The sequence below is a fragment of the Podarcis cretensis genome, assembly GCF_951804945.1.
Source record: "Podarcis cretensis genome assembly, chromosome: 14".
In the NCBI taxonomy this organism is placed as follows: domain Eukaryota; kingdom Metazoa; phylum Chordata; class Lepidosauria; order Squamata; family Lacertidae; genus Podarcis; species Podarcis cretensis.
The window spans coordinates 44,808,785-44,836,219 of record NC_137183.1 but is presented as its reverse complement, the minus strand read 5'-3'; the positions used below and the strand labels follow the sequence as shown (position 1 = coordinate 44,836,219).

The following is a 27,435-nucleotide window of genomic DNA, read 5'->3' as shown; positions in this document are numbered from 1 at the left end:
GAGACATGCTAGATTTTTGTTTGAACCCAAGGCTGTGGCTGTGAGAGAATCAAGATCTTCTTGAGTGCTAATGCTGTGAGCCCCGGCCCCATCGTAGTCTCAGGTGGTAAAGGTAAAGGTAAAGGTACCCCTGCCCGTACGGGCCAGTCTTGACAGACTCTGGGGTTGTGCGCCCATCTCACTTAAGAGGCCAGGGGCCAGCGCTGTCCGGAGACACTTCCGGGTCACGTGGCCAGCGTGACATCGCTGCTCTGGCCAGAGCCAGAGCCGCACACGGAAACGCCGTTTACCTTCCCGCTGGTAAGCGGTCCCTATTTATCTACTTGCACCCGGGGGTGCTTTTGAACTGCTAGGTTGGCAGGCGCTGGGACCGAGCAGCGGGAGCGCACCCTGCCGCGGGGATTCGAACCGCCGACCTTTCAATCGGCAAGCCCTAGGCGCTGAGGCTTTTACCCACAGCGCCACCCGCATCCCTTCAGTCTCAGGTGGTATATATGTGCAAATAAACAATATATCCTAAAGACACCAGTCATCTCCACTGTTCCTCATTCCAAGGAAATCAAACTCTGGGTAAGCACCTGAAACCCTTGGAATATTGCACCACTTGGGAGACTGGGGTGGCCTGCAAAAATATATATAGCCCTTGTGTAGCCGATTCAACCCTCTTCCTTTATAAATAGTTGGAGTGGAAACTGGATCAGGAATATGGTATGAGTGAGGGGGGTGGGCTTTAATTCTTTAGCTCTGTGATGGTCCTATTCTAAATAAAGTCACATATCTGCTATTTTTAATGGGAGAAAAATTCCCGTTGACATCAATGAGAGCTTTCCTTCCATTGCTGATGCGTGTGTCTCCCCCAATACCCTGCAACTCAGGTAGAGAACAGAGGGGACGAAGAATTAAAGTCCTTCCCTCCTGCCAAGGTCTCATTCCACCTTGCTCCCCTAACCGCTTATAGAAATAAATAAATTATCAGCCATGCAAGGGCAGAAGGCATGAACAATACTCAGCCATGCTAGTATTATTCACTGCTCTTCAAGTGACACATTAAAATTGTAAATGACTCGTGCTTAATATGCTATAGTTTACAGGACTTCATATGCATAGTTCCCCTCCTTTTCCAAAATACAAGTGCATAAGCAAAATAACCTTTTCGCAAAATGGACAGATATACCACACCATTATCCCACCCACCCCCACAACTATGTTACTCAAAAATACGGAAATTTCTTCTGTTCACATTCATCTGTATTGGGGACAGTATGCATTTTTAAAGTGGCAGGACCTTAGCACGTTGAAGGCATGTGCAAATTTAATGTAAGGTTACAGTCCTGTGCACACTTACTTAGGAGCATATCCCACTGAACACAGTGCCATTTGTTTCACAGTACACATGCCCAGCGATGGGCCTCATGAGATTTAGTTAAAAGCTGTTCAGTATTCATACTGAAGACCTTTATTTTTTTCGTACTTATTACCTACAAAAGAAGTACAATCACCAACAAAAATATAGGTAGCTAGCTAGACATTACACATCTCACATAATCATTTGTCTGAATCTTCTGGTCCCACGGTATGCCATGGAAGCAAGATTTCTATGCCCACAAACAAAGTCTTTGTGGAAAGAACAGAATAGAAATAACTTTAGTTATTCTCCTTCTTCCCTTGTCAGCCCTTCATCTACTTTTGTTGCTTTGCCAGTTGTCAAATTTAGACTGCAGGTTCCTTTTCCTGCTTATGTGGTTATGCAAAACCCCATGTATATTGATAATAAATAGTTGTCATTCATTACATTGTTATTCTTGTAACTTAGAAGGCTTGATACATCTCAGACACATAAGTGTATTCAAGTACCTGGGTTTTTTTCTATAGTCATATTTATCCAGGTCTTGCTAAATTAACTCGTAAAGCAAATAAGGTGACTACATTATGAATTATTTGCCTTTTACTGTTTGCTGTTCTGCCACTCCCTTTGACTGAATTCAGAATGTCAAATCACACAATGATGGCTTTCAGAAGGAAACCAAAAAAGATAAGCAATTGCAAAGGAGTCAGCATTATTCAGGAGCAAACTTTAATCTAGCCAGTTGAAGATGATATCAATATATTCTTGAACTCACCTTTGATAATCAAAGGATGGGAAGAGAATATGAGGAGTCCCTAAGCCCTGTTTTCTTTTGTAAATTAGAAAAAATCCATAGACTGTAGAGCTACAATCCCCTTTTCAACAGCTCTCTGTATTCTACATGAGCTGTTGTTTTTCTCTTTTACATTAGGCAAATCTCTCCTCCTCAAATTTATTCTGTGCAAGGAATTTTGAACAGATTAGTTGGTAGATCAGGAGAAGAAAGAATATGGAGAACACAATCTTGAATTATCCCATTCAAAGTACGATCAATAGAAAAGACGGCAGGAAAGGCATGATGAAAAGCAAATGTTGTTTTTCTGCTAATTTTTCTGCCAACAAGTTGCATGCTTCATTTCAAACTTCACAAGAAAGAAAATACAGGATGTACCCAATGCTGCAGCACTACTTGGTCTAACTGACAAGAAGCACACATTTCAGTCTTAAAGTACATTAGGGAATTCATTGTTTGAATTACTTAGCTGAGGGAGGGATTAGACAATTTCCGAGATCTGGACCATCACATGGAGATGACGACTGCTCTTCTCACCCACTCAACTCAACTTGTCTTCCCCAACTCTTAGAAGACACCCCTGCACATCTAAGCAGGACACTTAAAAATGTGTGCAAAAATCAATGCACATATGCCAAAACAGTGTGGCCGGTTCCCAAGAAAAAAATGTGGAAATCTTAGGCAGGGCAGATGCACTAGGCAGCCAGGGCAGATAGGTGTGCTCCCATTCCCCTCCACCTAATGGGGCTGGATGGCCCAGGGTGGCGGGAAGGGAACACCATTCAATCCAGCCCTCACAGAATCTAGAAGGAGAACTATATATGGAATGTAAAGGCATTCACAAATATTCTCATAGGCTCAATAATCAACTGAGAACCTAGGTTTGCCCCCCCCAAAAAAAACTTATAAACTCCCACATTTGTTCTATGTATCAAGAGTGTGCATCTGAATAATCTAATATACTTACCCAATTCTTTAGAAACAGGTGATGCAACTGCAATGTCTCCTATCTTAGCAACACCATCATAGTAGGCTCTGCCAGCAAGAATCATACCTAAAGAGACAAAAGGAGTAAAGCAAATATATTATGAGTTGTAATCTAAATGAGCAGATTTATTGATCAGCTATATATGTTGGACCAGATGACCCTCAGGATGCCTTCCAACTCTATAATTCTATGATTCTGTGTCTTACGGTTTCATTCTCTGCCACCCCAAGGAGGGGAAAGAGTGTTAGTAACAGTGGTACAAAGTGTATGCAGTCAACTCACAACTTGCACACATTTAACCTGCACAATTACAGCTTTATATTCTGGGTGGCTGGTCAGCTGCACTCATACAAATTAAATGCACGCAAAGCAAAAAACTTAAAAACTCTTTCCCTTACCCCAAGCATGGGGAATCTGTGTTTCAAGTTGCAGCTATGCTATAATAATTACAAATAAATCAATTATGAAGCTAAAGAGTCTTTCACTTTTTATCTAATAGGAAGCTTGTTGTCAATTAACTCACATAGCTGCTTCAGAAGTCAGAGGAGGCCTTTGAGTAGTAAATATCTTCAGATATGTGTAAGAAGTGAAAAGGGGTGAGCAAAGAGGGCGGCCTGCACCTGGGTGCCACCTTAAATATGTCAGGGGCAGGCAGGGCAGAGCCCCCCTGCCACTCCCCCCGATTGGCCTGACAGGCATGGCCCACACCAAATGGAGGGTGCAGCACGGCCAGAGGCTACACTGTCTAGAGTTCAATGGCAGAAGGAAAGTGGGACATAAATGTAAGAAAATAACTAAATAAATAATTTCACTTATGAATCACCTCCCATCCCAAAGTGATTTACAAAAACATATATGAAGCCGCTAAATACATAAAAACAATAAAAAAACACAAGTATGTATTACTTTTCCAAAGACAGAGTTCATACATCTTCAAATGTATGTGCCTTGGATCACCCTTATCTTGAAAAGGTAACGTGAGGCAACTACCTATTTTGTTCATTGCAAAGTAACTTGCTACATCTTGCAGTTGCTCTTCATGCTCATGATACATGTACTGTATCTGTTCCAAGTGCCCTTAAGATCTGGGAAACCAGATTTTCATATATATAAAGCTACTTTAACATGTGTAATCGCCTTCTGAGTGCTCTCTAGCATGAATATTGATTCTGTGACCCATCCGGCAGAACAGACCTTGTTATTCAAATTATAGATATATAAATAACATGAAAATCATTAGCAGAGAATAATCAAGCCCATGATACCTGTTGTATGTTATTGTTTCATTTAGGAAAGATGAACTAATTTGGTGGACCACATTGTTATGGCAGTAAAAAAGTGAACTTGCCTTCCTCTCCCTGCCTGGTTCTATGAGAACAGGAAGTTTCTGAGCTAGGAGAGTTTCTCCTTTTAAATCATGAAAGTACTGGTTGCATAACAAATACTATTATATAAACTGGTGCTTGTTCTACACCAGTGATCTTTGTAATGAAGGGAATGCAATGAAGGAAATGTTACAAATGTTAACTGGTTCATTAAGATGATTATATATATTTTGTTAATGAGCTTGGATAAGTTATTTCAGACAATTTTAAGAGGGAATCACTTTAAGGTGCTGCATAGTATAAGTTCAAGCAAAGTGGCATTGGGGGAGGAGAAAAAGAACAAATCAGAGACAAGCGATGTAGCAAGCTTTAGAAGGAAGAATATTATAAAAGGCAACAAGATTAAGCCTACAAAGCTGTAATTACTACAGTTCTTAAGTGCCATTGGTAATGTCACTCCTTGTTTTATTAACAGCAACCTTAGAATATAAGTAGCTTTGTACCAAGTCAAGAAAAGCCACCACTGTCATTTTCATGTCTCTTATTCCATGGTAATATGTTTCTGAACAATGTTTGTCATCATGAAGTCACTGATATGCACTGAAACAATCCAGACGAGATCCAGCCTATACCAACACAATAGCTTTGAACTCTGTTTACAGTTTCAGCAAACCAGCCTCAGTGAGAGGATCAAATGCTTGCCGCTACTATCGAGTCAGAAAATCTAAATTCAATTTTGCTTTAAGGAAACCAGTATAGAAAATAGCCTATGACCCAGGCAAAATGGAAAAAAATTCAGTATGTTCTAAAAAGCTTAAGGCTGTATGTATGAATACCTATAAGTTCCTCTGATCACAGTGGAACTTACTTCTGAGTCACCATTTCTAGGAACATACTGCATGTCTTAGATGCCTTCTAATTAGCTTGCTTGGGGGCATGTAGATTTTGCAGTGCTTTGAGGGGATACACCTTCAAAGTCTGAACAAGTAAGCAAGAAGCTAGTGTCTGGTTCATGTGACCAAATATCGGCCCTCAGATTGTAGTAATGTCATGGAAATCCAAGGTATGCTGTCACTGGTCTCATGGTGAAATGCTGGGTTTTCCTTTATGCTGAAAGAAAGCACAAGGAAAGGTGGCACATGGAAAAATATTACTCATCTCAAATGATGAACAGTGGGTGGGTAGCAGAGCAAACAGTGGTTTCACTTAGTCAGCTGTAATGTGTACTGAGAAAATTGTACACAGTGGGTTGTATCCAATGCTAGTCCTACTCACAAGTAAATCCATTGAAATGAATGGGCATGACTATCTAAGTTTCATTAATTTCAATGGGTCATCTCTGAGTAAAATTTAGCTGAATGCAATGCATTGGATCTATTCTGAGTTTAGTTAGATATAATCCTGAGGTTTAGACCATAGCGTCACCCATGTTCCCTCACTCCATGAACTCACGTTTGCTCATGCACATGAAGCCATTATTTGGCTTAGAGCTATGCGGACTTAGTGTTACACACAAACCAGTTAAAGTACTGATGACTATGCTAAATTTACAGTGGACATCTCATACTAAACAACCCATTAAAGGACAGCACAAAAATGGTCAATACCATGTTTACTGAAAAGATTTTAAAGATGTCTCTCAGTATAGTTTTGTCATTTTTAAAGAGCAAACAAACACAACAATTTGAAACCAATGGAATATAAATGGGCATTTTTCAGACAAACAGGGTTCTCTCCTCTGTTTCCATCATGTTTTAATTTATTAGTTTCCAAAAAGCAGTTTTAGCAGAAAAATATGTTCCACAGGCTTACTGGAAGAAAGCCACATGTATTACTTCTGACAAGTCTTCTCAACACTCTGGATTGTAACCATGAGAAAAGAAATGTGATCCAAAGTCACAGATATACCAAACAAGGAAATCATCTCTAAGGAGGAACATCCCCTTGAGATGGTGCCAAATTGATTTGCATAAATGAAGTGGAAATATGGTACTGAGGCAAGTCAAAGGGAAGTGAATGGCTTAATCAAAGTTATCACTCTAGCACCTGAAGTGCCGTTTGTGGTAATAAATTGTGTGGTATGAGTGTAAGGCCTTCTGATAAAATCTCCAATGCACAATTTCATTTTCCAAAAATATTTCATATTTAGTTTCACTAAAATCAGCACTGATACAGCCCAACACTTGCTGCACCAGCAAACCACTCTTGAGAATGGGTTTATCCAGGCTTGTAAATAAGGACATACTTTAATAACCCATCAAGTATTTAAGTAGCTGCCTGCACATACTTATATTATTTCTTTAAAATAAAACAAAACCAGGTTTTGCAAAGCTTTCAGGCCTGGTCACCTAGAGAAAGTTATTATCACAGGTGAGTCATTGAGCGTTTACTTACAAACCTGATTTCGCTTCTACAGCCGCCCTGAGCCCGGCTTCGGCTGGGGAGGGCTGGATATAAATAAAAAATTATTATTTATTATTATTATTATCCTAAAGTTGTTTATCAGCATGGCAGGATGCTATTGTGCCACTATAGGCTAATATGTCAGGGCAAAGGTTATGGTAAAAAAAGGTAGTGCAGATGAAGAAGTACCTGCAAGGATTGCAAAGCTTAATCCCCCAAAGCTCAATCGGACTCAATTTAAAACAAAAACAATTCACATGCAGATAAATATTGTGCAATACTTAGTCACAAAAAGTACTCAGAAGATTATTATCTTTAAGAGCTCTTTAAAACATGTACAAGATCGCCATTCTAAATAAGAGTCACAGAAACAAGGTCCTTCTGACCTAAACTCCTATGGAATGCAAGGTTATTAGGATCAATGTTATAATATTTTTCATACAATAAAACAAAATGGGAAATTGTGGAAGATTTAGAATTTCTTTCTTTGATTGTTCTTGCCTTTCTTTGATTGTTCTTGACCTTCACTTTAAATGTGCTATCACCACCATTACATCCTTTGGGAGGAAAACTGGGAAGGAGAAATCCTTGGGTGAAATAATGTCAATTCCCAGTCACCATCAGTCAAAGGCTCACTTCAGCCTGGTTTTCTGTCAGGCCCATGGGTCAGAAATTCATCAGCCAGGGAACTGTTCCAACTTAAGCTATGACCTGAGATACTGTTATGATGAAAGTGCTGATCTTAGCAGAGGCAAGGCCTTGTGGGTGGCTCAGAATAAATGCTATAAGAGAACAGTTCTCTGAAGTTGTTTCAGTAAAAGTCAGCCTTAGACTGAGCCTCCTACATGAGCACCATTCTGTCCCAATTGCAAGTTCCACCTTTCCTGAAAGATGCCTTCACTCAGCCCATTCTAGCAAGTCTTCTACTCTGACAAAGTGGAGGAAAATGCTGATTGTATCAGGGCTTCTGTGACAAGGTCCTCTGAGTCAGAGGATAGCAATATGGCATCCTGAGGCTGAAGGGCCACTAGACCATGTGCTCATCTTGTGGATGTGCTTCTGGTCATGTGTGCAAGTCCCCTTCAGGCTTCCATCTGCCTGATCCAATCCCAGGGGCATGACAGATACTTAGGGAAATGAGATGAAGGGTCAGAACAGACTGAAAAACAAAATCAGAATGTTTTTCTCTTACATAAATAATTGGAATAAACTAGGCAGTAGTTTTGATTTACAACAATCCAAAAACAGTAAATGGTGTGCTCAGCCCCTTTGAAATTAGTGGGTTTGAGCTCTTTTAAGACTACACAGGATTATAGCCTTGATCTTGCTTTCTTGCAAGTAATCTGTGTAAAGGCTAATAACTTTTGGAGAGGACTTTGTTGCGAGACATTCATTAGACTTTAATACTGTAGAATTAAAACACCGGATATTATGTTAAATTAGTGCATTGATTTAAAAGTCAGGAGGCTTACCATTAACAGCTTTTTCATAGTTTTTCCCCAGGTTTATTAAATTCCGCAGCCCTGGATTGAACTGTTCCATAACATTCTGGTGAAACAACAAAATCAGAGATATCATTAAACTGGCATAAAAATGTAGTTTAAAGTGTCTAGAACATTTTTTAGCAATGCATGTCACTTAAATTGAGTCACATTTCTAGCTCAACTGCATGGAAATCATTTTAAAATATACATTGCTTTTCCATCTACAGGCCTTTGAAGTGGCCTGACATTTTTATTTATTTAACAAAATGTATATCCTGCTTGGTTACAATAAAACTTCTAAGCAATTTACAATAATGACTTCAGTTTCGGGGGCGGGAGGATTGCTTCACACCTTGAACATGTGTTTTAGTATGTCTGAGAGAAGGTTTGACCTAAGATCAGAGCAGTGCAATGTTCATTGATTCTGTAAGGCTTCACATATTTATAAGCCAAAATGAAACCATCATTTCCTCAAATATCTTCTTACAAGAAAAACAATGACAGAAGTAACAAACACCCATAACCAAATAGGGGACATATATCTTATACCCACATTCCCGATTATTTGTGTTGATATTTGTGCCTCATTTCTTCTGGCCTCTGCAAGTTTGATGCTAGAACTCTGGTGCCAGTACCTAGAGTAAAAACCTATTTCAAGTTTTTATGGTTTTTGAAACCAATGTCGCAAGACAGAAAATGGGACTGACCACAAACGGAATTAAACTGTGGTCTACCATTATATGTTTGATCACAAAAACCCCACCATCCAGGCAACAGCAAATGAAACCAAAGCCAGTTTCTGCAAACCACACTTTTCAGAAGTGACCAGTGACCTGCAACGAGCAAATAAAGAAAAATAAAGGAAGCCAGTGCTGTTTCTTATCTGAAACAAAGATCTAACAACAAACCTTGTCTCAAGCATGTTGTAGGGTGTTGTGGCTCAGGTAGGTACTGATGGGGGCTGCCAGGGAAGGGGATGTTGGCCAGGTCTGTGCAGTGTACTGTAACTCAATAGCACCATGATCTTAATGATGAATTTTCTCATGAAAACTATATAACACCAGGTATTTCATACTTCCCACCCTCTCTGGAGCTCTGAGATGTTGACCTTAACCTTGATCACCTAAGTAAAAGCCAAATTGATTTCCAGTGCTGAATTTTGGCTTATGTAGTGAAAATACACTGCAGCTGTTAAGTGTCACCCAATGTCATTTATTTTATTTTAATAAGATAATAAGTACAGTGGTACCTTAGGTTAAGAACTTAATTGGTTCTGGAGGTCTGTTCTTAACCTGAAACTGTTCTTAACCTGAAGCACCACTATAGCTAATGGGGCCTCCTGCTGCCGCTGCATCGCCACTGCACGATTTCTGTTCTCACCCTGAAGCAAAGTTCTTAACCCGAGGTAATATTTCTGGGTTAGCGGAGTCTGTAACCTGAAGCGTATGTAACCTGAAGTGTATGTAACCCGAGGTACCACTGAACATGTTTCATTGGTGCAAAAAGCATTCTGTTCCTAATAAGGGAAATCTATCCTATTTTGACCATACAATTTCCTAATACACTATGCACGGAAAAGATTTCTCTTCCTGAACTCAAAAGCTTACGCAGAGAAATTGAAACCCTCAATAACACCAAAATAAGGTTTAAAAAACAGCATCTGAAAGCCAGCTCAATCTTATGCAAGGGGTATGCAGTGGTAGAATGTAACTTGGCTTTCCCCCTCTAACAGCCAACCTCCCTATGCAATATCTTTCCTCAGACTGAAAAGCAGCTTGCCTTGCAGCATGGGGGCAGGACTGCTCTTAGAAAAGTACATCTTACAGAAATAGTTTCACAGTTCTTTGGATCCTGACCAGAATTTTGAAGTATTCTTTTTATCTACTCACTCTTTGACCGAAACAATTCACTTATTCCAAATATGAAATATTTGTGTTCTGAAAAACTAACCATTGTATCAGACTGGAACACTGGGATAAAGTCTAAAGCACTCACTTTAGAAAGAATGAATGAAGGCAACAGTAGATTTCAAATACTATTTTGTGTGTGTGTGTGATTTTATGGCCCTAATGAAATATTAATAACATTAACTGGACCCAACTTACTTGAACCCAACTTTTAAATTCAAATATTAAACTTGCCAAAGTTATGGAAAAAGCTGTTATTAAAAGTTCATGTTCATAGCTTTTCTTTACCTATGTCAAAGGCCAAAAATGTGAAACTAATTGGGCAGGAGAAACACTGACAATGGCAATATACTATAGGTTGTTCCTGTTATCTGAACAATTGATAAAAACATTAAAAATGAGACCATCAAGGCTGTGAGTCCTGGAAGACCTGCTCCTTTCCCATCTAGCCTGGGAGGACAGGACCCTGACAACTTCAGCTGAAGCTGCTGGACAGACTTTGGGGCTGGGGTATTGTTTAGGGGGCCTTGGCGTCAGGGGCGTAGAAAGGGGTGGCGGTGGGTAAGGTCTACCCCGGGTGTCATCTCTGAGGGGGGTGACAAAATCCCCCTGGGCGGGTATCGCTGAGCTCATCGCTCCCCTGGGTGGGGATCGCTGCCCCGCCTGCCTCCATGGCAGGCTCACCCCACCCTGGGTGCACGGCATGTGTGCCACTCCAGGTGCCCAAGTGGCTAGCTACGCCGCTGCTTGGGGTGGTGGGACAGAGCTGTTGTTGTTACTGATATTATTTTTCTGTATCTTTATTTTAGATCTTATTATGATTTATGTGGAAATTGTTTCAATTTGGTCATGTACTATTTGATATTTTATTTATTGTTTATGACTGCTTTTGTTGTTTATAATTCTGTATTTTTTTTCCTGCAGTAAGCCGCCTTGAGCATGGTTTTAACTATGGGAAAACAGCATACAAATAAAATTATGTATGCATGTTTAAACATACCCAATGACAATACACATAGAACGATATAAAATAAATGTATTTAGTTAGATTACCTGAGCAGTTCACATCACAATAGGTATAACCTATTTACAGTAAGTGCATGTGGTAAATTGACCTTTTGTCTACATTTGAAATAGTTAACTATTCTGGGAATACTGCTTCATACCACACACGCCTTGTTGATACAAGATAATACTGTAATGTCCAGACAATGCCTTTGCCCTGTCATAGCTCTCCCTCACTACATACTAGTTTACAACCTTAAGTCTGTCAGAGGGAAAGAACAGCTGAAGTTTTCCAGTATCTCACAGCTATCTTGCAGTGCGCTTGATCTTTCCCTTCAACTTTTCTTCATGGTCACACAAACATTTGGATGTATTATATTAGGAATCAGGACTTTGATCATCACATTAAAAACAAAATGACTCAAAACTGCTTTCTTCTATATACCTTCTCCATAGAATACAGTAAGAACCTCAGAACCAGTACATACTGTATATTTACTGTCATATGGGCTCAGATCTTTATGTAAGGTGAGCAATATTTGGGAAATAATGAATACAGTGGTACCTCTGGATGCGAACGGGATCCGTTCCGGAGCCCTGTTTGCATCCTGAAGTGAACGCAACCCGCACCTGCGCGTGCCGTGATTGCCGCTTCCGCACATGATGTCATTTTGAGCGTCTGTGCATACGTGAGCAGCGAAACCCGGAAGTAACATGTTCCGTTACTTCCGGGTCGCAGTGGAGCGCAACCCGAAAACGCTCAACCCAAAGTTACTTCAACCCGAGGTATGACTGTATGTACGGTATTTGAACTGGAATAATTTTTTTTTATTCCTTTCTTATGGTCCCTCCCACAGAACTCTACGAGATGGAATAGTGTTTGTGTTATAGCATATTGTTATTATTTATATTTGTAAGGTGCTCTGGGAGCCTCTTTCTTACTAGAGACCAGGGCAATAACTATTTAAATGATCATTATACAGACGTGAACTGAGATCAAATGCATCTCACTCCCACAGGAGGCAGTGATGACCACCAACCTGGATAGCTTCCAATGGTTGTAGGCATTAATACTTTGGAATACCAGTTGCCGGAAACCATGGGAGGAGAAGAGAGCTCTTGTGCTTGGGTGCTGTTGGCAGATTTCCCACAGGCATCTGGCTGACCACTGTGAGAACAGGATATTTGTCTAGATGAGCATTTGGACTGATCTAGCAGGTCCTTCTTATGTTCTTAAATGATTGGCTGGAACATCAACTGACCAACTAACACAAATGGCACAGGAATTCATCCAAGAACTCTGCATGCTAAAATCCATGTGTGATATTCTACTAAGTTTTACTCAAAGTACATCTGTTGAAATTAATAGACTTAACTTAGTCGTGTTCATTCATTTCAGTGCGCCTACTCTGAGTAAACTCGGCTGACTCCATGTATTAAATGTTGCAGTAGAAATTTTAATAAAAATACCCACAATCTGTAATTTAATTCCATACAACACAGCCAACCTCATTTGTACCAGGGAGACCTGACTATGCGATGGTGAGGACTAAATTTGACTGGGACTAACATTAAAGTAGGATTGATGAATAGAATGCTATGAAAATTTCCCACCTCAATAGGTTTTATCTTTTGCAGATACCTACTTTTGAATGCATCCAGTTCTGAGGCCAGCAGAATAATAATCAGTCAATTTATGCCAAGTCTGATGCATCATGACACTGATCTTATCTGAGTTACTATGCAGTGGTGGCAGCAGCAGCAGTTCTAGGTGGTGAATGATCTTCCCTGTTGGGTTTCAGTGCCTGTCTAGGAAGGCTTACACTGCCAAAAACAAAGTAACTTTTTCACTGAAAATAGCTTGAAATTGTTTTACACTACTTTCTACTTATGAAGATGTGCTTTTCTTTTGCTTGAATAATTTTGTGTTTTCTTTTGCTTGGACAACTTCTATAAATTTAGGTTATATTGTTGCATAAATTGAAATGAGTTGCAGCTCTTTTAAATTGTTTTAGTTGGCTAGATGCACGTGATAGAAATACAATACATAAAGCTCATCACACATGCTTTCCAACTGATTGTTTATCATAGCTCACATTAGAAAAGAGTTTCCCCCTTATGACCCACTGGGTTTTTAGAATGTATGTGGTTGGAAGACTGGCTGTATTACCCTTGACTGGGATATATCTTCTGATACCTTTTTTTATTCATTATCAGTATGCTGAACTCTTACCTACAACAATTGATTTTCTGATAATTTAAATAAATTTACCGTACTGCTGTCAACTACTGTTCTAAGCTTCTTGTCCTGATCCACTTCTTCAGCAACAGATCCCAAACATCTTTCAGATATACACCCATGGCAATCTTCAACTAATCTAATTTGCTGCAATTTGTTCTGCTGTGTTATTTAAATATTTCCTGTGGGGAAAGGCAAAATAAGTAGAGACAATATTTGTCTCTAGAATGTTCCATATTTACTTATCTTCACTATGTAGTGATTTTGAATGGTCACATACTTCTGACCTTCCTCCTTTCATGTTGATTCTTTAGCCAGCATTGGTTTTCCGTGATTACAGTGCTTTAATAGCATCTCAGTCATTTATAACAAGTGCAGACAAGTTAGGATGGCGAAATGCTATGGTGCTCAGTTTGAAAAGCAACAGAAGTATAATCCAATCCTCCTCTTCTGGAGGAATGTTTAGATATACGGTAAGTTTTATCTCTGTGACTAAGGTGAATCAAAGGTGTCAAATCACTTTGTGCAATTTCTTTTATTACCAGATCAGTGCTTCATCCCAGATAGTGCTAAGAACTCATTAGGCCACTGTTTGTTACAGTGTTAGAATGCATGGCATGTAAGAAATATTATTTTTAGACTGTTTTCTTTAAAAATAATTCTTATGTGACTCACACCATGAAGCTTGAACAACAATCCAATGCAGATATTTACCATCATTTATTTATATAGCCAACCTAGCAGTTCGAAAGCACCTCCGGGTGCAAGTAGATAAATAGGGACCGCTTACCAGCGGGAAGGTAAACGGCGTTTCCGTGTGCGGCTCTGGCTCTGGCTCTGGCCAGAGCAGCGATGTCACGCTGGCCACGTGACCCGGAAGTGTCTCCGGACAGCGCTGGCCCCTGGCCTCTTAAGTGAGATGGGCGCACAACCCCAGAGTCTGTCAAGACTGGCCCCTACGGGCAGGGGTACCTTTACCTTTACCTTTATTTATATAGCACCCACATATAAAATATCAAGGTGGTGTACTTTTTGTTTGTTTGTTGGCATCTGTCTGCACCTTCTGGGGTGAAGCCAAATTGCTGGAGAATTACAGCATGCACAGAGACTGGTAACATGTAACTGCTGCCTCCCGCACTGTTTTTGCTGTGTTAGCTGCACCGAAGTGGCCTCACTAGTGCAAGCCTGGGCAGTGTGTCTGGAGGTCCTGGGCTGCCCAGATGACAAGACTCCCCTCTCGGCCTCACTGATGAGGTCCAAAGGAAAGCAGAACAATACCTTTGGCATCAGATTGGCTGCAGATGTTGCCAGAAGGAGATGTACAAGATACCATCCAACCACATCAGGGACTCCAGATTTGTGTAGGGCTTACTACTAAGTCTTTTCTTCTCCTGAAGATGTCCAACAAGGCAGTGGATATGGATTTTCCCTCAGTGTTTACTCCCAAAGCCTTTCTCACAAATGAGCATAGCCACAAAGCAGCAGAGGTTTAAGATTATTTTCTTTCTCCTAGATGGGCTACCTTCCCAGGTTGACGAGCCCCATCTACCCCTCACTTCCCTCTACAGCACATGTAGTAACCTCCTTCATTACCTTTGGACCCACTATTGGTCTCATCTGCTCAACCCACCAGAGCTTGTCTTCATATGCAGGGGAAGTCCCTAACTCACTGAGAGTTTGAGATCCATAGACTACACCTCACCTGATTTAACCAGCCAGTTGAAGCCATTTCCCGGGCTGTGGCCACTGTCACATGCTAACACAGGGGAGAGTTGAGTGCAGGATGGAAAGAGAAGGAAGTGTCCCTCACCAGAAGTACTACCCCTCCCTTAACACCCCTAACAACAATATAGCCAAACACAGTAAAACATAAGATACCATAAAGCAATACAAAATAATCATAAGAATGAATTATTTATCTTATATAACATTATGCTGCTTTTCCGCAATCCTTCTTCCTGAAACAGATCCCCCACCCACATATATAATTTCATGTTAAGCAATTTGTCTGTATTAACTGTAGCTGAGGCTTACCCTAGCAAGTGTACACCACAGTTAACACTGGTGCTGACAAACTGGTTAACAGCAATTGGGAATATTTACATCAGGCAAAAGAAAGACCACAAAGAGGGAGGGAGGATTGAGCTGGTGAGCAAGCGTTCCCCAGGCTTGCTCCCAACTTGCTAACCACAGTTAGCAGGAAGTCAACATTATGCCTGCACCAGCCCAATACGAATATTATTAGAATATTTTCCATCAGTTGGAAGTTGCATTGCCAAGATTTCAGATTAATAACTGCTTTTTATAGCTTTCTGCAGAATAAATACTCCCAGACAGCACCAAAAGAAAAACACTCAGTACATTCCTTTTTGAAACAATCACATCATTTCAGATTTCCTTCCTTAAATTGAAAGAACTGAAACAACAGCAAACAAACATTTGTGATCTCTCACTGATCTGTTTAAAAAGGTAACTGATATCTTACACAATAGCAACACAATCAATAAGGAAGCTAAATACAGTAGATGTTTTTAAGAAACTAGACACATAAATAAGTAGAGACATGGTCATATAGATTTAATGGCTCAAGCCATACTGTATGTTGGGCCAAGCCATGGTTTTTGACATTGTGAGAATAGTCCTGGGGTTGTGCGCATTCTGCTCCACCTATGTCCTCCCCTCATGCGTTATGAGCGCCTCTCTCCCTAATTTGTAGCAAACCACCGCACTGTTTGACTCAAACAAACTACAGTTTTTGCCTGCCTTACAAGCCACGATTGAAAGCTGGAGTTTGATGCAGTGTAATTACAGTATTAGAATGTTGGGCTATGGGAAGATGTAGATTCAAATCCCCACTTAAGCATAATGCTTAAATGGTGCTTGGGATAGTTATCTCCTCTCAGCCAAATATATTTCACAGGGCTGTTGTCAGGATACACTGGGGTGAAGAAATGACAATGGATGCTGCATTCTTTAGAAGAGTGAAATAAAAATGTAATAAATAGGCCCTCATCTACTATATATTTTGGAAAGTGCTTTGCCTATCTTTCAGTCTGTTCTCTATAGGTTTGGCTGCCTCTTGAGATCATAGAATTGTAGAGTTAAAAGGAACCATGAGGGTCATCTAGTCCAACCCCCTGCACTGTGAAAAGCAACAGAGCCAAACTTGGTACAAGGTTTCCTGAGGCGAAGATCTTAATATTTGGGTGTCAGCTGCCATTTTGAACCAAGAAGACAGACCAAAACATGACTTTGAAATGACTGCACCTATTATTTGGCATAGGTTTGGCCACCGCTTGAGATATGGTCACCAACCTTGGTAGGAGGCTTCCTGAAGTGTGACTGGCAGTCTTGGTTGACATTTGGAAATGTGAAGCTAGCATGACTTCACTATTTTTTGGCATAGGTTTGGCCACCTCTAAAGATATTGCCTCAAAACTCAGCATGAGGCTTCTCGAGGTGGGGATGGCAGACTTGGTCATTGTTTGGTTGCTGGGTGCCATTTTGATGGCAGACGAAAATGAAACTTTGGTGTGACTTCACCTGATTTTGGGAGTGATGGGTCCAAACTCACAAATTACATTATGCGTTTTAAAAATCACAGTATTTTTTAGTTTCTAAAAATTCCTGGGCAGCACTGGACATTCTCCACTAGTCTTTTTAAGACTAAGAGTAAGACTCATGGCAGACACAAGAGAACCACTTGAAAAGATTTATCTTATCAAGCACCTTGTACTCCTAATCAGAAGCACAAGTAGCAAGTACTGTGCAAAAACCAGGCTGATAGAAACCGACCTTGTGCTTTCACTCCTGCTGTGGATTTTATATACACACATGTGAAAAGAATGTCAAAGTGTAGTTATATGCTAGATACACTGTCCTCTATAAGTACTACAAAAACATTTTCACTTTCCAATCAAATGAAAGCTTTTCTAATTTCCTATACATGTTCAGCTTTGCTCTTATGCAGGACACACCTTCCAAGAACACAATAGCTCAGCATGTATTGACACAGATCAACAATGCATAAAGACCCAGCAGTTTACAAAGTTGAGGCTTATATCCTGCCGATATAGTCAGATCCTCAAGCTAACAATGACACCTTAAACAAACTTGCCAATCATTGGTTTGCAAGGAAATTCACAGCAATGTCATTAGGTATTTTTTTATATAAAAGGTATTTAATCATATGAAATCTCCATCTTGGTAATATCATTAAATATTGTAATATCCAACTAGCAGTCAAACCATAAACATATGTGGTGGAGTATCTGCCTGAAGAAGCTGCATACAATTATGCTTTATCATTCCTTTATGCTGATGTACTTCAATGTACACCATTTAAACACTTATTTGCTGACATGGCTAACCATATGATTACCAGAAAGAAGCATTCATGGATCACTTTAATTACTATAGCCCTAAATGGGGGTGTGGAATGACAATGGCCCATAACTGTTCCAGAAGAGAAACTAGTTGTATGTGGTACATCATCCATGGGAAAAAATATACATTCTACAACACATGCAAGCTGTAATACCATGTATGTTAACTGTACTGTATGTGGTTTACCTGGTACATTAATATAAGCCCATGTACAAAATTATGTTAATAACTGACTTATAAAGCTAGCTTTGAAAACTAGCTTTAAATATGATTTTCAAGTTGTTTTCTTTCCTGCATAAATTTGTGTCTTATTCTTATAATAATGGAATCACTTGAAAATACCTGGGGTGTTCATTTCATAATATTTTTAAAACGTGCCCATGACACCTCAAGAAACTCTGCTGGTAGGATTTAAACTCTTCCATCGGGTGTTCTGAGCTTTGTGTAAAGTATATTTAAGGATGTTATGCAATTTGTATAAATATGTTTTGATGGGAATCCAATAAATGGATACCATGTTAGCCAAACAGGCCGTGTACTGTATGTGAAAAAGGAATCATGAGGTCTAGAACAAACATAGCTTATTTTCTTTTAGAGTTATTCCAAATCCATTTTATACCTGGGATTTAAGGGGCTTATTTATTGATTTTGCAAGCCACATGATTAGCGCCCCGAACAAATGCAAGAGTGTATAGCTCCATCTTTGCTCTGACCTATGCCTCACCCACAACAGCTGTTTCCATCCGGCACCCCCCATGCTAATGGAAAATAACTTGTCCAAGGTAAGATAGTAAGTCTTCTGCAGAAAATCATTCAATGCTGTTTGTCCATGACTTATTATCAGGTCCAGCTCCAGGACTGGAGCGCAGATTGCCCTTAGTGGGCCCCTCTTAACCCCAACTGCCCCTCAGTGCACACTGCCATCACCCCACTGGCAGCACTGCCAGCATACACAGCACCAGAAACACAGTGCCCATTACAGCACAGTCTCTAGGGATGCCTGCCTGCAAGTGTAAGGCTGGCACTGCGGGCACAGGAAAGGCATCAGTTCTAGCAGGTGCTGTTGACAAGGCTCATGAACCTTGGCAAGTTTCACCAGTATGCTAATTTCCTTATACAACCTGGGAGCTAAAGTGGAGACAAGGGCTATGTCTTTCTAGTAATGAGAATATTAAATGCCAATTCCACTGGAAATGTCGATACCAAAATGGCCTCTTGGTATGACGATACCAAAACAGGCATTTCAAGAAATAGTTGGGTAATAGTAATTTGAGGGGGGAAACCTATATTATAATGTTCTGTCATGTCCTCCCTTATGAACCTTTTTTTTTTTTTTTTTTTTTGGAAAAAGAACATTTCCTCCTTGGAAAACTGCTTCAAATGTTTGATAATGGCATACACAGTAGGTAGACTACATGTATATGTATTTGAGATACATAATTTACTTTACATGTCACATAGCATATACATTTTTGCCAAATCAATTGCTCTATTAACCCACTGTTAACTTTAACTTCTTAGTTGCCCCTTACAACTCTTTGCCTTCCCATTTAGCCACACTATATTTAGTTTTTAGAGAGCTGGTTTTAAGCTGATGCTAGAGAAGTAGATGTGCATAGTAGCTAATGTAACAAACACTGAATCAACAGAAGTTGGTCCAATAGACGGCATCATCTTGCATGCTTTATTGCCATGAAATCAACACTGTGCCAAATAATTCTGTCCTCTAAAACTTCTTTTCGGTAGGAGCTTTTTCTGTAGGAGTTTTGGGTGCCCTGCCCCCATCACAAGACTAAAAGATCCATGGATATATGATGGGAAGCTCTATGTGCAAAGAAACTGAACAGCTACATTTTTATTTAATATTACAGAAGGCATTTATTATTCCACTCTTTTATCCCGGGATATTTTATCCCAGTTTGAAAACCTCACTGACATGTGGCCAATGAATGCATACAACGTACAGAGTGGGCTGTTGCGCTGTTCTTATTCTCCTCAGTAGATAGACTGGGAACTACAGCAATTTCCCCATCCTTTCAGTGGGCAGCTTTAGTTTCATGCTACTTGACTTTTCTAGATTTGTACAGTCCTATTATCATAACAACTAGAAAGGCCTGGGTTACTGCATCTCATCTTTCCACTCAGCTCGTATTTGCATTCGGATCTAACTTTGTGGAAAAACTGGAATTTGCATAACCTATAGTGAAAGATATGGGGGGGGGGGATGGTCTGGGCGTGGAATTTTGACTTCAGCACAAATAGATGGCCTTGATGATAAGTTTTACTTCTCTGCACATTTGCAAAGGGCTTAATACATTGGATATATTGCCTCTCAGATATTTTGGGCAAAATACAGTCTGTGTCAGATATTTGTGGTGTTCTATGAGCCTCAAAATCCATCTCAAGCTATTTATCTTCTCAGAATTTTAGCATATTGTCCAAGGCAAGTTGTAATCTTATGTAAATATATCACAGGAGGTCTGAAGCCTGGATTAGTTAAGTAAAATGCATAGTCCAAGATGTGCTTGCCTCAGAAACAACACAGTTTCTGACTACTGCAATATCTAGGATTCTTATGTGTACTCAAGAAATGTGAGTCTTATTAAACAACTTGGGGGTTGCTTAATAGCTTAGGCTAAATTTACATAAGGACCATTTGATGGATCAGACCAATGGCTTATTTAGTCCTAGCATATAGCCTGACAGTGGATAACCAAATGCACAAGTGAAGTCTTGCAACAGCATTCTCTAGCTCATGGTCAGGTTTGTTAACCTGGATCTACACTAAGAGACAGCCCAAATGGGGGTTGCCAGTCTGATGCCTGTAGGAACCATGGAAGGCCCTCCTAGAAAGGAATGTATGAAGCAAAATGTGTGGGTCCCCTCCTAAGCAATTTCTGTTAAATGAATAGGTCTAGCTGCTCCTACCTATCAGTGTTTTAGTCAATGAATGAAATCAGAGCTGTGCTTGATAAAGTGAGTTGCTTGGACACCAGGCAAAAGAAATCCCTGGAAAGTGTACTTTTCTTGCTTCTGTCTTATTTTCCAGTAGTCACTGTAATCTCTATAGTTTTCTTTTCACTTTCCCCTAGCAACCAGGACACATCTTTCCTGTGGTTGGTTAGTCTGAGATTATATCCTTCCTAGAAGTTATTTTCTGCAAATACTACTGTACATTAAGTGTGGGTGGATGTTAAAGAATCTTCTTCTCAAATGGCAGATGCAAGATATGAAAACTTTGCAAAAAGGATTACCGGTAGGTATGGTAGCTGATGTTTAGGCACGTATTAAAAAAATCTTATATACAGAGCCAGCCCATCCACTCAGTGAGGTGACACAGGCAGGATGGATGGATGGATGGATGAATGGATGGAGGAGTCAGGAGGTTTCTGACTGTGAGTTGGGAGGTGATAAGGTTTTAATTAGAACAGTAAGAAGGAATAACTGGAGTGCACAAGACACAAGGAGAGGAAGTTGCTGGGACTAGAGTAGCCACAAGATTCACACTGAAATGTATGCTATAACTCAAAACCTTAAAAATAATATTTAGCAAGAATCAGTCATTCAAGTTTATTTTGGGAACAAGCTAGAAGGTGCAGCATAGACTTTAAAAGAATGCTGAAGTTTATTAAAACCAGCGATGAAATAATCCAGTGTTGGAACAAGGTGCATGAAATCTGGTTATATAAAACAATTGCATCTGCTGTAATAAAATTAAAAGATTTCTTTTTAGTAAGTCAACATTACCTACTTGTGGATTACCCTACAATTTTTTGATGTGGCCATAGGCTCACATAAGCATGCATTCCATAGTAGGTTAACAATTCAGACATACCTCAGCATTATTAAAAGCTTTTACCATGGAAAAAGAAATGACTTTACAATGGCAGGTATGCAAAAACCCCAACTATAGGTTTAAAATAGCACATACCAAAATATTTTGGATTTTTTCTAAACCAAGACAGAATTAGAAATCATTGGGTGGTTAAAGTATTTTACAAACGTATGAGGTATACAACTAATGCATGCAACTAACTTTCCAAATTGATCAGACACTTTAAAATCATACAGAAAATTTGTATAATAAATAGATTACTCATGCTATGCATCATTTCAAGAGCTTTCAAACAGCATTTTTCAGGGCTGTTTCAATGTTCTTTATATTGAGTGAATGCAAAGGTGGGTGATCCCTACCTAATGTATTTCTGAGAAAAGAAAAGAAATGTTCTGAAAAGTTGGATACAACATCAATAGAAAAGGCTGTATTTATTATCCTGCATATACTATCCAATCAGGATGTCTGTTTCACACAATATTGGAATTATTATTATTATTATTATTAATTCAAGAGGCAGTTCTGCTTGTGAAGCCTCAGCACCTTTCATTTAAAAACTGGATTAACCTTCCAAGTCCACAAAGGGGTCCATACTAAATGGCAGGGTTATCACTCTAATATACAGTGGTACCTCAGTTTACAAACTTAATCCGTTCCAGAAGTCCATTCTTAAACCAAAACCATTCTTAAACCAAGGCGCACTTTCCCTAATGAGGCCTCCCACCGCTGGTGCCCTTCCACCATTTGGATTCCGTTCTTAGACCAAGGTAAAGTTCTCAAACCAAGACACTATTTCCGGTTTTGAAGAGTTTGTAAACCAAATTGTTCTTAAACTGATACCACTGTACCTGCATTCATGTTTTCCTCATTTACGGGTTATTCAGTCTGCTGGACAGCTTGGATTCCCAAACAAATATACCCGAGCCAGGGTCCTCCACAGAATTACATCGAGCATCTACCTACAACACTGCAGTTTGAACTTGAAAGTACAATATCCACACAACCTTGTACTAGGATCCTACTGAGATTGGCCCAAGCACTGTTACCATTATCGACCCTGGAATCCTCTCTGGGAAAAAAAACAAAAAGCCCAGCTTGAATTGTAAGCATCCTTGAATTGTAAGCATCCGCAATGCTTTACACCAAACAGGTACCTGACAGAATAGCACCCATTTTATTGGAAGGTACTCTAATGTGGAAAGTTACATATGGTACATATGGTCAACCGCACTTTAAGAGCTGCAGGCCCATACTCATACATCTAACAGGAACATCTGTGGGAATTCCCCCCTTTACCTCTGCTATATTGAGGTGAACTTGTCAGTGAGGACACATTAGCCTCAATATCTTTGCCCTCTCAGATACATTACTCCAGAAAGTACCTCAACTTTGTTTCCTATTCTGAACAGATTGGGAATATGGATGCTTTGAAACCCACAAGGGAAATTCTTTGTATCCCTCTTTAAACAATCTAGTAAAACCGCCAAACCTTATTGGGCACCCAGCAATCAAAAAATGGATTGGAAGCCACCTTCACCCCAAAGGCAGCATTAACACCAAGCATTTGATCCTTACTATACACAAGGGCTAGCCAATATGGTGCCAGATGTTGTTGGACTACAACTATTATCATCAGTAACAAATGGCTATGCTACTAGCTAGGGTTGATGGGAGCTGCTGTGCTGTCCAACAATAGCTAGGGCTACTCCTGGATTACATTAATGAGTACCTAACTTGCATTATGTGATCTTGAGTATATGCCTTTCTACTCAGCCTGAATCTGCAATAATTTCCGCTCTAGAAGGTCTACATATAATCACTACCATGGATTAGAAAAACCCCACCCCTATCTACAAACATACATCAAATCCATCTTTTTACAAACTTGTTACAGGGTTTCAAGATCATAACAGGCATTTGATTCAGTAGCCACAGGGAAAGCACTTCCACAGCCCACACAAGCCCTGTTTCATATAAGCACACCTGCCATCCATTGCCAGCCCTTTCTACATGAAAACATGTTAAGCAATGTATTTGAAAGGAATCAACTTGCATAGCACAGGAGGGGCTGAAGTTCAATCCTTGGTGTAACTACCTGAAAAGATCCTAGGGCTAGAGTCACTGTCTGAGACCTCAGACAGCCAAGGTCAGTCAGACTAGACAGAAAGGAATAGTTCATATAAGGCTTGCTCTTCACTCTGAATGGGTGGTTTCAATTCTTAAGCAAGCTGCTATCATGGAAAAAGAAGGGCTATGCCTTTGGGAGTGGAACTGTAGTGTTTATATTACTATTATTATTATTATTATTTATTAAAGATTTTATTGGTTTACAAAAGCACACGCCTTGTCTCTTTTTTCAGGTTGTAGTGTTTTGCAAGGGAATGGTCCCTGGTCCAATCAGTGGAATCTCCATTTAAATGAATCTGATAGGTCTTAGGAAAAAGCATGGGGAAGGAGGGCCTTAGCTCAGTGACATTGCATCTGCTTTGCTCCTGGTTCAATCCCTGGCATCTCCCAGCAAGGATGGGGAGATGCCTGACAAACCCTTAAAGACCTGCTGCCAGTCAGAATAAGACACCAAACGTCCACCTTGTACCTGCATTTGTACACATGGAAAAACTCAGATGGGTATGGAAATTACATGCATTCTAGGCCTTCAAGTGTGTTGCTAGGGAGCACCCCCTCCCTCTATTAAGCACTCAGGAGTATGTACCTGACCTTGGAGAACCAGAAAGGCATCGTGAAAGGCTCTGTGTGCTCTCTTGTGTGTTTATAGGCAATAGGGCAGGTGTGGCACACTCATAAAGGAGTGGCAAACCTCACCTGCGTAGCTGCCAAGGCAAACCTTAACTCCTCACCTGCGTAGCAGCCAAGGCAAACCTCACATCCGCTCCCACCCTGAAACATCAAACCCCCCCCACAGCCGCCCCATTACAACAGCGCATGGCTGTGCAATGACACTCAGAAGATGGCTCCACCGTGTTCGCTGGGCTTTACTCCCAGGTTAAGTTTGCACAGGACCAAATCTGTCTCCCTGAGTAACCCTGGGCCAGTCACACACACACACACACACACACGTTGTCAGGCTTGGTCTACCTGGCAGGGTTCTTGTGAGGAGGAACACTGAAGGAAATAATAATCCAAGAAGAGACAGGGTGGCATTCGTGGTTAAGGGTGCCAGACCAAGACCTGGGAGACCTGGGTTCAAATCCCCTCAGCTCACAGGGGCGTCCTGGGGGAGGGTGGCAGTCACAGCCTGTCAGCCTTACCTACCTCGCAGGGTTGTTGTGGGGATAACACGGGGAGGAGGGGAACCATGGCGCCCCACCTTGAGCTCCTTGGATGGGACAGAAACATGCCATAAGTAAATAGGACGAAGAAGTTCGATTCATGATCGCGAGTATTTATTTCCCCTCATGATAATGAGTATTTCCCTCCCCCCCCCCTTCTTCCCATGTGTCTGGGTCTGCCGCCCTCCCGCTCCCAGCGCGGAGAAAGAAGCCGCTCGAGTTTCCCTCGCCTCAACTTACTTTATAGGTGCTTTCCGTCAACTTATTCACCTCTTCTGGGTCCCGAGACATGGTGGTGGTGGAGGAGGAGGTGGTGCTGCTGCTGCTGCTCGGAGCGGGAAGGGAGGAGAGGCAAGAAGGCGCAACTGCGGCTGAGGCGGCCGAGACAACTTTCCCTCAGGACGACGACGACGGCGGCGACCGGCGCGCTTTTTCCCTTCCCCTGAGGCGCCTTTTTTTTCCAGCCGGGAAAGGACAAGAACTCCCTCGGAGATAGAAAGAAACAAAACTCTCCTCTGAGCCGCCTTCTCCTTCCACGCAGCTGAGGTGAACCGGCGGGGACGGCGGCGCTGGCTGCCGTGGCGCCCTCGTCCTCCTCCTTCTCCTCCTCCTCCTCAAACTGTCAAACTCGTGGAACCGGCCAGCTCAGCGGCTCAGCCCTTTCGGGAGGCGGCCCCGGCGGCGGCGGCGGCGGCGGCGAGGCGGAGTCGGGCGAGGTGGGGCCTTCTCGGCCTGACGCGGCAGCCGCAAGGCGGGCCCGGCCGAGCGGCAAGGCGGAGGAAGGTCGCCGAGGTTGCCCGGCCGCCTCTTTACCTGAGCTGCGGGGGGAGTAGGAGGCCTATAAGCTGCTTCAGGCCGCCTCCGCCTCCTTCCCCTCACCAAGAAATATCTTCGTTATTACCAATATTAAGAAAGTGAGAAAGTTTTGAAGTGAAGAGGGAGAAGGGCGGCCTTTTATTATGCCGCAACACGCGCACAGCCGAAAAAGAAAAAGAAAAGAAAAGAAAAAGAAAGAAAGAAGAGAGATAAAGGAGGGCTTAGTAAGGTCTACTTAGAAGTAAACCCCATTGCGTTCCGTTGCGCTTACTCTCAGGTAAAAGTCCCTGACGGGGTTGTAGCAGCAGCCCCTACAGCGCAATTCTGTTAGTCTGTTGCAGGGGGAAAAAGTGATGGTTTGTGGATTTATTTATTTTTTAACCACAGATTATATAGGATTGCTAACTTGTTTGTTTGTTTATTGTTTTCTTCTCCAGTCTCCCCACCACCACTTTTCCTTGCTCCCCTCCCCTTTTATATTCACCTTTAATATTTTTATTGTCTAATGACACTTTTTATTGGGGGGGGGTATACGTGTAATTGTTTGGATTTCATTATGTTATGATTTGGTTGGAATCCTATTCTACTCTCCACCCCATCCCCCCAGTATAAATCACTTTGTACAACTTTTGCTTTTAAAACATAAAAGTGGCATGGTAACTTATTACTCAAGGTACAGGAAAATAAAGGTAGCCGTGTTGGCCTGTGAAAACAAATACATCCGAAATCCCCTACAATACCTTTATTAGACCAAACAAAAATGTCGCAAAACAATTGACTGGTTTTTGCTGAACTCTATCAAGTTGGGTGGGAAAGGGGAGGAAGGGAATAAGTTGGCTGAAGATGAACCAGATACAGACTGCATGATTCACCATTAGCCAGCCTTTTCCTCCCCCTGCCCTGATTGCCATCTGCATTCTACAATCCTGTGTACACTTACCTGGGAGTAAGCCCTATTGAACTCAGTAGGACTTCTGAGTAAACACGTATGGCTTCCTCTAAAGCTGCAGTATACACAAGATGCATTTAAAGCACTCTTATGCCACCTTAACGGTCACATGCAATCCTGGGAAGTGTCGTTTGCTAAGTGTGCCAGGAATTGTAGCTTTTGTGAAATTCAGCACCCTTAAGAAACTACAGTTTCCAGGATTCTTGGGGTGGGAGGAGCCACAACTGTTAGAGTTCTTTAAATGTATGATGGGTGAGTCAACAAGCATCAGATTAGCTGTAACAGATTTATTTTGTCATGTGCTTTCATCGGTTAGAGCTCAGTTATGCAGGTACATAAAGTACTATTAGCACTTAATTTATAGCTTCAATCATGGTGCAAAAGGCATCAAGTCTGTTGACATTTCTATACAAAGCTCAAATGTTTACAGATTCCTGAGTGGTGACCACTGCAAAAGTTTATAACAGCAAACAAAGAAAGCACATTAAAGGACAAAAATTTTGTGGCTGCAGAAGTTTTTAGGGGCCGGAGCTTGCTTTAAAAGTTCCCTGGGAATTTATGCCACGACAAATCAGTTGCAGTGCAATTCTGTACAGTACTCATTTGCTCAGAAGTTAATCCCACTAAGTTCAATGGAGCTTATTTCTGGGTAATTTAGCACTGCAGTAAT

At 41.0% G+C, this 27,435-nt stretch overlaps 1 protein-coding gene across 2 annotated transcripts in view; it reads right to left on the bottom strand.

Annotated features, from left to right (window-relative positions):
- The window catches only part of BAIAP2L1 (BAR/IMD domain containing adaptor protein 2 like 1), a 61,500-nt gene extending 35,812 nt beyond the window's left edge, over positions 1-25,688 (bottom strand). Inside the window, exons 1-3 of one of the 2 annotated variants that reach the window (XM_079953861.1) lie at positions 25,241-25,688; positions 8,327-8,402; positions 3,106-3,192 (exon numbers count right to left, since the gene is read on the bottom strand). In XM_079953861.1, the coding sequence (XP_079809987.1) occupies positions 3,106-3,192; positions 8,327-8,402; positions 25,241-25,291 (214 nt within the window). In that variant the 5' untranslated portion in view covers positions 25,292-25,688. The remainder of the gene's footprint in view (positions 1-3,105; positions 3,193-8,326; positions 8,403-25,240) is intronic. The other variant, XM_079953862.1, reaches the window with a different exon arrangement.
- Positions 25,689-27,435: the final 1,747 nt, after the last annotated feature.